General features: G+C 38.9%; 1 protein-coding gene across 1 annotated transcript; it reads left to right on the plus strand.

The window, feature by feature from the left end:
* Nucleotides 1–10,738: 10,738 nt before the first annotated feature.
* Nucleotides 10,739–12,670, plus strand: LOC147896619 (glutamate receptor 3.1-like). Its single transcript, XM_087381934.1, has 4 exons — nt 10,739–11,288; nt 11,541–11,572; nt 11,772–12,175; nt 12,296–12,670. Exons 1-4 carry the CDS (start codon nt 10,858–10,860, stop codon nt 12,602–12,604), a joined length of 1,176 nt encoding a protein of 391 aa, XP_087238060.1. The 5' UTR covers nt 10,739–10,857; the 3' UTR covers nt 12,605–12,670.
* Nucleotides 12,671–14,434: the final 1,764 nt, after the last annotated feature.

The raw sequence follows: 14,434 nt of genomic DNA on the forward strand, positions 1-14,434 counted from the left end.
ATTGGTTCAAGCTGGCAACAAGGTGTGCAAAATAGTACATGTGGTATGCATGCTTGCATGGAAGCAAGAACATGCCTAATGCTTCGACATCATACATTAGCAACCCACAAGCTGTACAAATATAACATGAATCAGTTGTGTAAGCATCAGTAGATGGCACCTTAGGTGGTGGAACACTCAACAAAATAGTACTTTTGTTCTTTTGCATGTTTTTTACAAACTCCATCTAGGCTTCTACATGCATTATTGTTATGTCTTTCAGGTCAAACTATGCTTGAGCTCAGCCACAGCATCAACAAATTTTGTGTCTACCAAAGAACTGTCAAGTTTCTCAATGTTCAATGTCAACCGCCCAATTGTGTGCTTCAGTTGGTCCATCTTGAGTACATCAGCTATCATAGCACTCTCCTCTGCTTGCAAGGCAACCTTAGTAGTCTCCAGTTGTGCCATAAAAGTATCTACGAGTGCTCTCACACCCTCACGAGTGCCATAAAAGTTAGAGAAAGATGCCCAATCATTTGGCCCCTTTAGATGTTTAAATAGAAACCCCCTTGCAAATGATTTTGTGACCTCCAAACCATAACTCCCAATAGGTTCTTGGTATATATACATTCAGCATGAACTTGTTGACCTTCTGAGTTGGATTTTGTTCTTTCATGTTCATTGCCTATCAATATCCTCCGAGGGTGTCCTCTACTTTGCCTAGGTTGGTTGACATGATCATATTTTGGCGTGTGGCTGGTACCCTCCTCAAGTCCGCTTACCTTTGCTGGTTTTCTTCTCTTTTGGATAGTCTCTCGATCACCTTCAAGGTGTGTTCTAAACGTAATACAATTTGTTCACAATTTCAATATATTGCTTGTTTAATATTTAACGACACCACTCTATCTAATGTACAAATCATTTCATCTTCAACTTATTGTTCATTTATGCAAGATCATACCAGACATCAAAGACTTTGTACAAATCAGTTCAACTTCAATATAATGTTTGTGCTATATTTGATGACTAAATCCTATTTCTCCCAAGGCCTGCCGATCGGAACTCTCTTTTTGATCTTGATTGGAGTCTTTTTCTTCCTTATTGGCTTGATGTCGACTGTCTGTTTATCAATGCTTGCCTCTGTTGCTTGTCTGGGAGGGGTATCCTTTTCTTCAGCTGTCTCCACGTGTTCTTCTTCTTAGATTGTGTCGCCTAATAAAGTATAGAATTTTGCCCAAAACTCTGGCCTCACGGTCTTGCACTTAACCTTGGCACCTCTCTTGGGCCCAATGTTGACACAGACCAACCAATCTTGCATAGTGAAATCATCCTCGCCAAGGAGTATGCATCTTGGCCATCGTTGGAGAGGTTGTATACCTCATGCGCTTGGGTTTTAGTCATGCAAAATACTTTTTTCCTCTCAAAGGCCACATACAAAGGATGCCACCGATTCATCTACTCAAACATTGTTATGGATAAATTTGACCAAGGTAAAAGGCATAAATATGTGTGTGTGCTTGTATGTGTGGAAATAATATAATACAATATGGTGTGCATAGGGCCCATGGTTGAGGTGGCAGGGCATGACCATGTGCCACCCTTCCATGTAAGAGGACCCATAAGGTGTGTTGTACATAATCCATGGTAGTAATATTATAAAATGTTAAGGTGGCATGGTTCCTCCATGGGCCACCCCTCCACCTAGGTGGTCCCATGCCTACATTTAGTGAGACATGGCCCAAGGACCATGGGAGAAGTAATATAAAATAGGTGGAGATGGATATTCTATTGGATTATTCCCTCCATGTAGGATAGGCCCATGTGGGGGGGTGTAGATAGTCCAAGAGTGCAAGTTAAATAATGGGGAAAGTAGGATGAGGTGGCAAGACTCCTTGTGCCAACCCTCCACTTGCACACTTGTCCTCCTAGATGTTTGAACGTGTTATAAAATTGGGGAGAGACCAAGGGAGTATCTTAGACTTGGGATATGGGGTTTGATTTATGTGGAAAAATGAGGCAAAGGGTTGTCGCATATAATTGAGAGTGCATACCCACCTAGCCCACATGGGAGATTCCTCCACACACACCATGCATGTGGGAGGATGCATTTATTGGGAGAGACTCCCTCTCTTGGCTAATAAAGGAGGGGGCTATTTCTTGATGGAACACGCTCATTCTTGTAACGCCACCTAGCTAGTACTTTGATTTCCCCCCATCCTTCCTTTCAAATAAAGCATGACCCTCTTCCCTTGATGTCTCCATCTCTACATTCCACCTCCCATCATGTACATGCTCCTCTTTCCCCTCTCCCTTCCCCCTTGTGCCATAATCTCCCTCTTCATTCCCACCCCTCTTAATCCCTTTTCCCCACCCATGTTAATGCTTCTCCCCTCAAGTTTCCTTTTCCTCTATGGCCCAGGAGCATCGCCATGCCTAGCGTTTAGCCTCATGCTTTGATTTCTTTTCTAGTTAATAGAATTGGTGTGGTTGCTCGGATTCGAAGTCTGCACGGCTAGTGGCATACAATCCGTCTGTCGACATCTGTTACTCCTACGACTGTGTGCAGTTCTACGGCATCTTCTACGTGCGGTTCTCTGTTTTCACGCTTCCAATCTATGACATCTGCTCTCGGTCATCAAACATGTCGCGTACATGGTGAGAATGAACCAAAAAACTTCAGTTTAAAACATGCAACAAAAAAATAAACTAAAATAATTAGTTATAACTAACCTCGACCCCAGACTCAGCCAATAATGCCTCCAACTCTGCAATCTGTGCATCTCAAGTATCCAACTCATGCTGAGGCAGTGTAGATGCGGGAGGATCCATAGATGTGGAAGGTGGGGGAGGTGGAATCAAAAGTGATCTCGATAGGGCAGAGACCATGTCATGCAAGGATGAGGCCACTGAATGAACATCCCCCCTAATCTGTCCTCCAACAGCTCACAATGTTGGTGCAAGGATAGTGTGCAGCTGTGGTACCTCACGTCAACGCCGAACACCTGCAGTCTGATGCTCCTCACGCCCAATCCTACCATGTCCCACTCTTGGTCCTGGACGGGTACTAAGGTAGTCTACTCGATGACCAAGCACAAACTCGGCATATAGCTACATGGTAAATACCCTGGCTATCTGACGGTTGTGAAGCAATCGACCACCATTCGCAGCGAGATATCTCGGATAAAAACATCCCTGAATGCAACCCATCTATTATGCTAGCCGACAGCTTTTACAGAGGTGGAAACAAGGTATGAAGAAATGGAGCAGCAAGCCCTCTCTTTGTTGTTTTCAGTCAAAAAGTTTCGCTCATATTTATGACCAAAATGGTTGGTCTCTTAGCATATATTATCACCATGTACGTGACCACTAACTATACAATAGAAAGTGTAGCATCTTTAACACAAAGTTTGAAATTTCTTTGAAAATGAAATAAGACCAAGGATGTACATCTAAATCCCTTTGTCAATAACACCATTCAATAACTATCGTGTGTGCATCTTCCATTGAAGAGTGGAGCAACTTGGAGCATGCAAGAGTGCATGTGTTGCATTTGCAACATAGCACTGTTGTAGGCATAGCCACACATTTGGCCCATCTACTGTTAGGTGCATAGGATGATCCCAACGACATCCTACCTCATCAAGGAGTACATGACGAAGTGTAATCAATCAAACAAATAAGATGATTTGAACAACACATTCGCCTACACATCATTTTCAAATCATATGGTGTGATAGGTTGATGCAAGGAGAGGGTAGATCATGTGGCTAGCAATCCCTTTAGGTGGCACGTGAAACTATAGAAATAGGGAACTAGGGAGGTTGTAGATCTATGAATGGATATAGTTACATAGACAAATACAAAGACTTATGTGATTCCATGAAACCTTGTCATGAGCTTTTGTAAAAATTCAATCAAAATTGGCTAGCTAAAAGTTTTCATTACCCAAATAGAATATTAAGTCCCATTGAATAGAATATTAATTTTCATTACCCAAATAGAATATTAATTTCCATGTGTTTTTTTGTGCATGCGCCAGCCAGCACGCAGGTTCTGGCACCACTGTTCATATGCAGATAGCGATTTTGAGAGCTGAGATGACCTAGAGCATCGATGACTAAATCGAGACTTGCGACCAAGTGAGGGGGTGCCCTAGCATCTACATTTGAGGACGTTTTGGATACCTTTCAGGCACAGGCTGAGGCAGAGATCGATGGTCATGGCTTGGGTTGGAGAGCCATTCGAGACTTGTTTGAGTGCGAGTCATCTCATAGCCAGGCCTTACACTAGAAGGACAAGTTTAGTAGAGCTATGTTCTCTGAAGTTGAGCACTTCATCTACAATTTTGATTTTGTTGACACAAATACATTTGCTGGCAACTCAATAATTATTACACATTGAGTTTTCCATCAATATATTTAAAGTTCCATGGCTTGGTAATAGCCCTTTAAGGTACGAGCTTCTATATGAATTTCAATCACCTATTGCTTGGTTCTCTTACAACCCTACACATCGATCGATCACTCGCATGATGGTTGTAGACTACATGCAATGAATTTCTATATGATCGATTGCATGGTGGTTGTAGACTACATCTTTTAAGTATAGAGTCTAAACCTCACCCTTTGAAAAATAATATAAAAACTACATTGAACTCTTATTTTCTCTTTTTTTTTAATATATGATTTTTAAAAACAAACTATATATGTTTTTACAATTAGATGAAAACTTCCCTAATTTGAAAAATAATATAAAAACTACTTTACTCTCTTTTTTTAAATTAAAAAATAGATGATTTTAAAATACAAAATATATACGTTTTGACATTTAATTTAAAACTTCACTAACTTGAAAAATAATATAAAAACTACTAAACTCTTGTTTTCTTTTTTCTTTATAGATGATTTTAAAAACAAAATTTAAATATTTTTATATTTAAATAAAAACATCACTAATTTAAAAAATAACATAAAAACTACTTTGATCTCTTTTTTTTTTAATAGATGATTTTAAAAGACAAAATATATACGTTTTGACATTTAAATAAAAGCCTCACTAATTTAAAAAATAATATAAAAACTCGTTTAAACTCAAGTTTTCTTTTTTTTAATTTTAGATGATTTTTAAAAACAAAATTTAAACGTTTTTATATTTAAATAAAAACTTCACTAATTTAAAAAATAACAAAAAAACTACTTTAATCTCTTTATTAAAAAAAGATAATTTTAAAATACAAAATATATACATTTTGACATTGAATTTAAAACTTCACTAACTTGAAAAATAATATAAAAACTACTTTAAACTCTTGTTTTCTTTTTTTTAATAGATGATTTTTAATAATAAAATTTAAACGTTTTTATATTTAATTAAAAACTTCACTAATTGAAAAAATAACATAAAAACTGCTTTAATCTCTTTTTTTTAAAATAGATCTATGATTTTTAAAAACAAAATATATACGTTTTGACATTTAAATAAAAACTTCACTAACTTCAAAAATAATATAAAAACTACTTTAAACTCTTGTTTTCTTTTTTTTAAAAGATGATTTTAAAAAATAAAATTTAAACGTTTTTATATTTAAATAAAAACTTCACTAATCTAAAAAATAACATAAAAACTACTTTAATCTCTCTTTTTTTTAATAGATGATTTTAAAAAATAAAATATATACGTTTTGATATTTTAAATAAAAACTTCACTAATTTAAAAAATAATATAAAAACTACTTTAAACTCATGTTTTCTTTTTTTGGAAAGATGATTTTTAAAAATAAAATTTAAACGTTTTTATATTTAAATAAAAACTTCGCTAATTTGAAAAATAACATAAAAACTACTTTAATCTTTTTTTCAATAGATGATTTTAAAAAACAAAAAACATATACTTTTTGACATTTAAATAAAAACTTCAGTAATTAAAAAATAATTTAAAAAAACTTTAAAATATATTTTAAAATTTTAAATATTTTATAATTAAATTACATCTTCTTATAAACTAAAATTTAAATAAATTTTCACCAAAAAAAAATGCTACACTTAAAAAAACCTTACCTGGAATCTCCCGCTCTGTCCATCTCTGTTCGTCGATCTCTGTCGCTCCAGCAATTCCGTCGATCTCCGTCGCTCCAGCAATTCCATCCATTTTGATGAGGAGGAGCTTGATCGAGGTTTCAACGATGAGGGGCTTGATCAAGGTCCCTCTCTTTATATAGGAAATTTTAGGGTTTCACAATACCATGATCGTGGTATTTCACACGAACATATCATGCCATGCATACTAAGTCTATACGTGCATACATGGCTGTCCACGTGCATTACCAACGATCGTGGTATTTGTGCCACTTATAATCCTGGATGTTTCTCCACGTAAGAAAATCATTCCACGTCAAGTCAAGCCATAGCCACGTAGGATGCGAAAGACCTCGATCGTGGTATTACCATGCGTACGTGTCAGTAGTTCCACATACCTCGATCGTGGTATGTCAACTGCCAACATACTACATTGAATACCATGTTGGATGCCACATACCTCGATCGTGGTAGCCATGACACCATGATGACATGGAGGTGTGTCAAATACCTCGATCGTGGTATTTGACACGCCTCCATGTTATCAGTCCAGCATACCACGATCGAGGTATGTGGACACGCCACGATACCTCGATCGAGGTATAGTTGTGGAGCCACGACACCACGATCGAGGTATAGGCTTGGTTCAGTTGATTAAAATGAAAGACCTCGATCGAGGTATTAGCTCAGTTCGGATGTCCACGTGTGCCAATTTCATTGGACACAATACCTCGATCGAGGTATTGCACACCGAAGCAAAACCTTTGTATTTTCACTCGAGAGGTGTCACACTCCCTCGCGGGTGGTCTGGAAGGGGACACCCTTAGCTTGCTACCTCCCTTGATCTCGCAAAAACTTCATGATAGAGAGAAAGGAGTTCTACATCCCCACAATACTAAATGTGATTGACGAACACCTTTCATAGCACATCCTTCTTTGCTTTTGGCCTACTCTTCTTGGTAGACTTAGAATCCATCACACCATCACCTATATAAACTCCTACATTCTCTCGATTTTGTCCATTTTATTGGACTTGCACATGTTCCTCTTCCTAGAGCTCCCCATAGGCTCAATGATTCTCCACTATAACAAATAACTTTCTTGCTATAGAGTAGTATTGCTCCAGGGCTCTCTTGGCCCATGCTAATGGCAATGAAAACATTGCAAGGACATACATGTTTCTAAAGAGCACGATGAAACCTCCATTGAAAATACACTGTTGTGCGAACCCGATGTAGATCAGCCATGCAGACTAAGAATGGCGCCAGCTCCCAAGACATCCAGCCCATTTCTTGGCAGGTCTTTAAAGTGACAATATTGACCCCCAAACCGCCATCTACCAGCACCTGAGCAACCTTGTGCCTTTGTGAAAATCACCGGAATTCTCATGTCGGTCAAAGGGACTCCCAGAACTGGGCACAAATCAGCTTGACATAGCTCCACCTCTTCTAGTTCACACTTTGTTGAAGAAAGAAATTGTACTTAAAAACATGCTTACCACCAACACCATGCTAGAAGCAGTAGGCATCTTCATATTAGAGAAGCATCTAAAAGGAAAACATCTTGTAAATTATTGGACAAGGTGACCAATTATGAATGAAATGGACATATCAGCATTCATGTTAAGGCCAGGGGATGGAGATTTTCTTAGCTTTACCCTCTAAACGTTAAAAGAAGCCTGTCATTACATCTATGTCTCATGTTCAGTAACAAACAACCAAGGAGGCTATGCTTTCTAACAAAAAGAGTACTTTTAGATCTATGTCCAACATCCAATAACCAAGAACCAAAGCACGCATTGCTTCCGACAGCCTATGCTCACAAGTTGTTCATCTTGACCTCATCTTGACTTTGTTTTTAATCTCTTTGATTTTGGCTTATTAAACTTTGTGTTGTCTCAGAGCCAAGTATTTTGGCATTTTTGCAATTCTAATAATTTACAAAAAGCAGCGCATGAGGATATTCAAATTTGAACGTCGTTCTAAAGTCAATCCTAGAAAGTTAGAGCCTCATTGAGTTGTGCCCCTTCTAAAATATTTGGAACGTGAGGGAAAAGTGTGCATGCCTCCTCTTCCTTTAATACAAAGTCCACATTAGACTAATAGGCTAAAAGTATATCCTCCACATGGTACAGGTCCGCATGGGGCCCCAAAAACCATGCTTAATGTCAGGCAAGTTTGCTCCACTAGTAGCCCTCCTATAGTAATCCCAACTTCTTAGAAGAAAACTTATTTAAAATTCTCTATTCTCAAGAATTGTGCTTCTCTTCACCCTTATTTGCAAGGGTTAATCTAGCAACGAGGCATCGTTGGCCAAATAAGTCACCATGAACACATGTGAGCTTGACATGACATCCACAAGTTGGGCCATATCTAATCAATAGCCTACCCAACAACCAATGAATTTTGTAAAAATGACAAGCTTCCAAATACCCTTAGATGCAAATATGCATGTACTCTTTTATTTGTGATATGGTATTCATCTTGACTTCTATGTTTAAATAGTCCCCCCATCTCATCTAGAGATAGAGGTTCAAATGGAATAACCATTGCCTCTTGAAATTGTTAATTTGATAATTCCCTTCACGATGTTCAAACTGCATTACCAGACATCGAGAGGACATCATGGGAAAAATTTTAGTACAGGAAGAAAAAATATACATCATGATATCATGATTAATGGAGTAAAAGATTTGTGACCTCCCTAGCCATGAATGCTTTCTTGTAGTATGGGTTAGCCAATAGTCCACTACATATTGACCACTCCTTAAATTGTTTTTCCATGCACACAATATTATATTGTATTGAGTGACCTACTCTATACTATTTGATTGCTTTGCCTATATATCCACCATTGTTGATCAGGATAGGCATACAAGGCTTATCATTCATTGTACAAAGCATGAACTAGATCATAAATATTTTATTCTTTCTCTAATTTTGTAAAGTATCTACGGAGGAAAACACTAAAGCAAGAATGAAACTTATCTAGCTATAGCCAAGTAATCAAGGATCACAAGTATAAAAAAAGAGCATGGGAACCCCAAATAACTCCATAATAAATGAGCTTTAGTTTTAGAGAGTATATTGAATAATTAATTTATCGGTGTGAAGGGGCTTGTGGTATTCACTTTATGACAATATTGAAGCTTCCAACTTAAAAAGGATTCACTAAATACAAGAGTTATTATAGATTTAGGTGGGTTCTAGGCAAGAGAATTGATTGAAAGTTTAAGCACAAGGAACATGAGGACACAAAATTGCAGCAAACTAAGTTCCAAAAACTAACATGGCCAAGAGGCCTCAGTAAATCCTTTCAAAACACCTAGGTAGGGGGGTCAAAAAGAGATCTAGCTAGATCTAAGAAGTCAATGTTAAACATAAGGAAAGGCCATTTAAGTTGAGAAGTCCAAGACTAATAAAAGATCACAAGCAAAAGAATTTGCATGTTTAGTGTGCTCTTGATTGGAGATGTGCACGACCCCCACGTAATCCTCCAACCCATCTTGCACATGTCGCATGATGTATTCTTGAACTACATTAATGCATAGGGCTGGTGAGTTCAGTCAACTCCTATGATTGGCAACATAGTGTGGTGCTAGATTGACCCTTTCAAAGAAGAAAAACATATGTATTTGGGAGAAGAGAGTAAGGTAAATTGGGTTGTATATAGGAAATTGGGGTGAATGTGGTATGGCTGGGGGGTGGTTGGGTAGCATGCACTATGTTCCTCTGCTCCCGCCCTGCCCTTTCCTCCCAAAATATTAACTTGGGATACTTTTTGAGGTTATACATTTGTCTTTTCTTAACAAGTTGGAGGAAAAGAGCACATTCCGACAGCCACATAGTCCTCATGTGAACTTCATGGCCGCATACATGCCTACTTCCACGGATGACTGTATCCCAGTTTCTGGACTTCTGCACCTCAAGCTCCTGTGTTAGGCTAGTCTACCGGCTCTACCAATTAGAATTGGCTGAGAGGGTAGAGAAGCTCGTGGGAGTTTCACAAAAATGCACTGTATAGCCTTTCAACACTCAAACCAAACATCACACAAGCTCACAAACAACGGGGATGCAATAGAAAATCTACTCACTATTCCCAACATTTCTACAATGATGGAGTAGCAGAAGCCACAAGATTATTCCCAGCAGAAATTGTGATTTTGGTGTTGCTCTCTCTCAATTTGTTCTCCAATTTCGAAACAACGCTCCATCCTTCTCCCTATACAGTTGGGAGTCCAATCGTACTTTCAACCAAAGTTGGTGTTTGCTCTGGGATTAGTGCAACCAATGGGATTCGTGTTCCTTCTGGGATTAGTGCAACCAATGGAATATAGAGCTATGAAGCTGGATGAATTCCATAAGCGATTGCGTCAAAGGGAGGATCTTCCAACGAGTTTGATTGAATCATTGAACTAGTCAAGAATCATTGAACTAGTCAAGTCCACGAAGGGTAGAGCTTCCAAAAGACAACATAAAATGCCATGCATTCTAGATTTGTGCCCAATTTCCACTCATGGACACCAACCTTCACTTCTCCTTTTTCTTCTTCTTCTTCTTGTTAATGATAAGCTCATGGTCCTATGCAGCCCCTGCCCCCTCGCCTTCTCCCTCGCCAGGGACGTCGTCCGAAATTTCACTTGCCCAGTTTTTCCCGTTTTCGTGCCATATTTGGCCTTTCCAAAGGGGTCGTCGTAAATCTTGTTTGCGCTTTTCCCCGGGATAACATCCTTTCAATTTGTGTGTGTGATTCGCAGGAAGCTGACGCCATTGTGGCTGATCTCACAATCACCACTGAACGAATGCAGCAGGTGGACTTCACCCAACCTTATACACAATCGACACTAGCGATCGTTACGCCGTTCACGTCTAACTACGGTAGTGACGAAATTATGTGGAACTTCATGAAACCTTTCTCGGTCGAGTTGTGGATCGTTATTCTGGCAGCTTTCTTTTCCACTGGCTTTGCCGTTTCATTTCTGGGAGGCAAAAGGAGAGACAAAAAGGAAGACAACAAGGAAGCCAGTCCACATACCCAGCATCATGTAAATCGCGACGGGCAAACAGATGAACATCCTGTAGATCCGAACGCGCAAACAGGTGCAGATCAGGTACATCCCAACGAGCAAACACATGAACATCCGGTAGATGCCAACGCGCGAGCAGATGAACGTCCTGCCCATCCCCGTACCATGGCTTCCAAGGCTATCAGGCGACTTGGCGAGGCTTTCTGGTTGGTTTCCCTCAATTGCTATTTCCGGTGACCGGTCCTATACTCTTTCGCATTTTCCTCTAAGGTTGTGTGCAAAGCTCCATCGACGTTCCTTATTTTCGTCTTTTACGTCGCTAATGCTGAAATTTAAAAAAGAGTCTCTTAGCACCTCTAAACACAAGGGTGTACGTCCCGCCAAATATTACCATGTATTGGCAAGCAATTCTCCATTTTGTGCTTTAAACTTCATACGCATGGCTTCGCTTGATGCAGGTCTACGGCTCTCATGGTGTTCCTAAAACAGGGTAGGCTCGCAAACACTGTCCTCGCGACGTCGTCGTACGGTATTCGTGTCTGCTTTTATTATATCTGGAATTGGAATTTGGAAACACAATTTGATGTACCGAGGACTCTCATGGAGGACTCAATCCAAATGCATGCTTTTATTATATCTGGAATTGGAATGTGGAAACACAATTTGATGTACAGAGGACTCTCATGCAGAGGAGGACTCAATCCAAACGCATGCGACTCTCGCTTGGTTGCTGGTAGTAATCATCTGCACTCAAAGCTACACAGCAAGTCTAGTCTCATATCTTTCATCTCAACAACTTTCTCCCGCTATCCAAGGGTTTGATGCTTTGGTGAAGAGCAATGTAGTAGTCGGCTACCAACAGGGATCGTTTGTAAAGACCTATTTGACAAATCTGGGTGTGCGCCCAAGCAGACTTAAGCCGCTTGCTTCCGAACAGGATTATGCAAAAGCTCTCAAATTAGGCACCACAGTGGCTGGTGGAGTTGGAGCGATTGTGGATGAGCTTCCCTATGTACAAACGTTTGTAGCAGCATCCCAATGCAATTATGCCATTGGGGACGATCAAATCACCGACTTCGGTGGTTTTGGCTTTGTAAGTTTAAATTGATGCCCTCCCACTTGTGAATCGTGATCATGTGAAAGAGTCTACAATGCAAGCTTGGCAACATAGAAGGACTAGTATACTAACACTTGCTCGCTTACCTTGGAGCAGGCATTTACAAAGAACTCCTCCCTTACTGATGAGATATCGACGGCAATACTATCCTTAGAGCAAGATGGCTCGCTTCGAACAATGCAAGACAATTGGTTAAAAGTGAGTCAATGCAGTCACGTCATCGGCCCGATTCGATTGCCATTAGAGGGTTTTTGGGGGCTGTTCATCATTGTGGCAGTGTTGTATATTTCCTTATTACTTTTGAGATTTTTACCTTGGAACTTGCTCGTGAAATGCGCAGCATGGATTTGCCCGCAAACAAGTAGGGTTATCTCGTGCGGGTCTCCTCCTCATGACCAAGCATAAACAATAAGCCCTCAACATGAGACTAGGTCTGGCAACTACTTTGCATGTTGCTAGACTTTTTGTCCCCTTTGGCCAATTAACAAGTTACTTCATTGTTGCCGACACAATGAATTTCATGAAGTCTCTCAAGTAATGAAACGAGAATGAAACTACCCTCTGCCATAATATTAGGTGATGCATGATCCCCATCATCTTTCCTAGTGTCATAATCTCCACCTTTCTCTATTACAATGTTATTATTTTCACCTTCTTCTTCACTCGTATCGTGATCTTCATCTTCTTCCCTAAATCCATTAGAATTAATTGAATCCATTGACATCTATGTATGTGCATTCTATCTTTAAATGTCAGTTTACTTCAAGAAGCAAGTTGGACCACCAACCACCATCCTCTTCTCAGCTCAAGTGTCTCTTTGAGAGATTTGGATGCGTTACTAAGATAAAGATGAATCTTATCCATTGCTATGCATGCATTTCCCATGAAAGACCATTAATTTATGCTTAAGTATAAACATGTTACAATTGTTTAAAGATGAGAAGGGATTAGTTTAATTCATTAGTACATACCTCTTCAAATTGTTCGAGAAGAACAAAAGTATGACTTTCATTGGTCTAGAGTTTGGTGGAGTCTATGGGAAAAAAAACCACTACTATATTTCCTGACTGTAGCATTGGGACTATTGTAGATAGTCCTAATTAACCATTTTACATCAAAAATACAAATACCAAAGAGTCTAAATCCAATTTCATAGAGTTTGTGTATGGTCCCACAATAATCTAACTATGAGGCCAGGAGATTATTATTAGATGCATATGCTAGCCATGACTCCATAATCAAATGTGGCTCTCTTCATATCGATGTGTTCCACAAGAAAATGTCATCCATATGATCATAACACATTGTACTTTTTGTACTATGAAAGGAAAAACATAGAATAATGAGGATGTATTTTATAGAAAATATGAGCAATATGATTACCTTACGTAAATCAAAAACTAAGAAACTTACATGTAGATTACATCCTCATTCACACTCCCACCATCACTTGGTTATATCTCTCATTTATCTTAAGGTTTACAAGAAGCCTTTTGTAGTCAATCATGTGACACTTTTGGGAGAAGAGAAAGGTCTATGGATATGGTTGCATTCTCCTATGCAAGGCTCTAAATCTCCTTCTCTTGTTTTCTCTTTCTGCTTTGGCCTCTCCAATGTCTGATCTATCTCTAAATCCACTTTTGCATGTCCTTCCTATTGAGGATTCAAAACATATTGAATTTCTTTGTCAGCTCTTCGGCCTTTTATTAAACCCCTTTCCCTTGAGCAACCTCAGTAGTGATATGATCATCATCCTTGTTTTATTACAAGTGTGTAGTATATCAAAATCACATAGATGTAAGAAAGTATGTTGTATATACTAATGACTCTTGCACAAGCCAAACGCTTCCTTTGGGTCTTGCTTTTTGCCTTACAAATCCCTTCAAAGTTCTCATAAACCGTTCGAGCAAGAACATCCAATGACTATGAATGATTCTTGCAATGGAAACCTCTTCTACTATGTGTACAAGTGCACCTGAGTCATCATCCTTGAGGGAAAGTGCTTCTCTTAAACAAGTGCACAACTTTGATGGAGTCAACTCTAGCCTCCTTGATGCTCTATAAAGAAATATATTTTTGAGAGATCCATCTATTTCATGTGCCCACATAAGATTCAAAGTTTTCTAGTCATTTAAAATTAAATAGAATATAAGGTGATATAATAGTAAGCACCTCACAATGCCACCTTTTCTTATAGATAGCTTTTCAAACATCTCCTGGTAAGTGATTGGGAGG

The sequence above is a fragment of the Dipteris shenzhenensis genome, chromosome 11 (genome assembly GCF_047967505.1).
Source record: "Dipteris shenzhenensis isolate YYH24624 ecotype China chromosome 11, Dip_SZ_1.0, whole genome shotgun sequence".
In the NCBI taxonomy this organism is placed as follows: Eukaryota; Viridiplantae; Streptophyta; class Polypodiopsida; order Gleicheniales; family Dipteridaceae; genus Dipteris; species Dipteris shenzhenensis.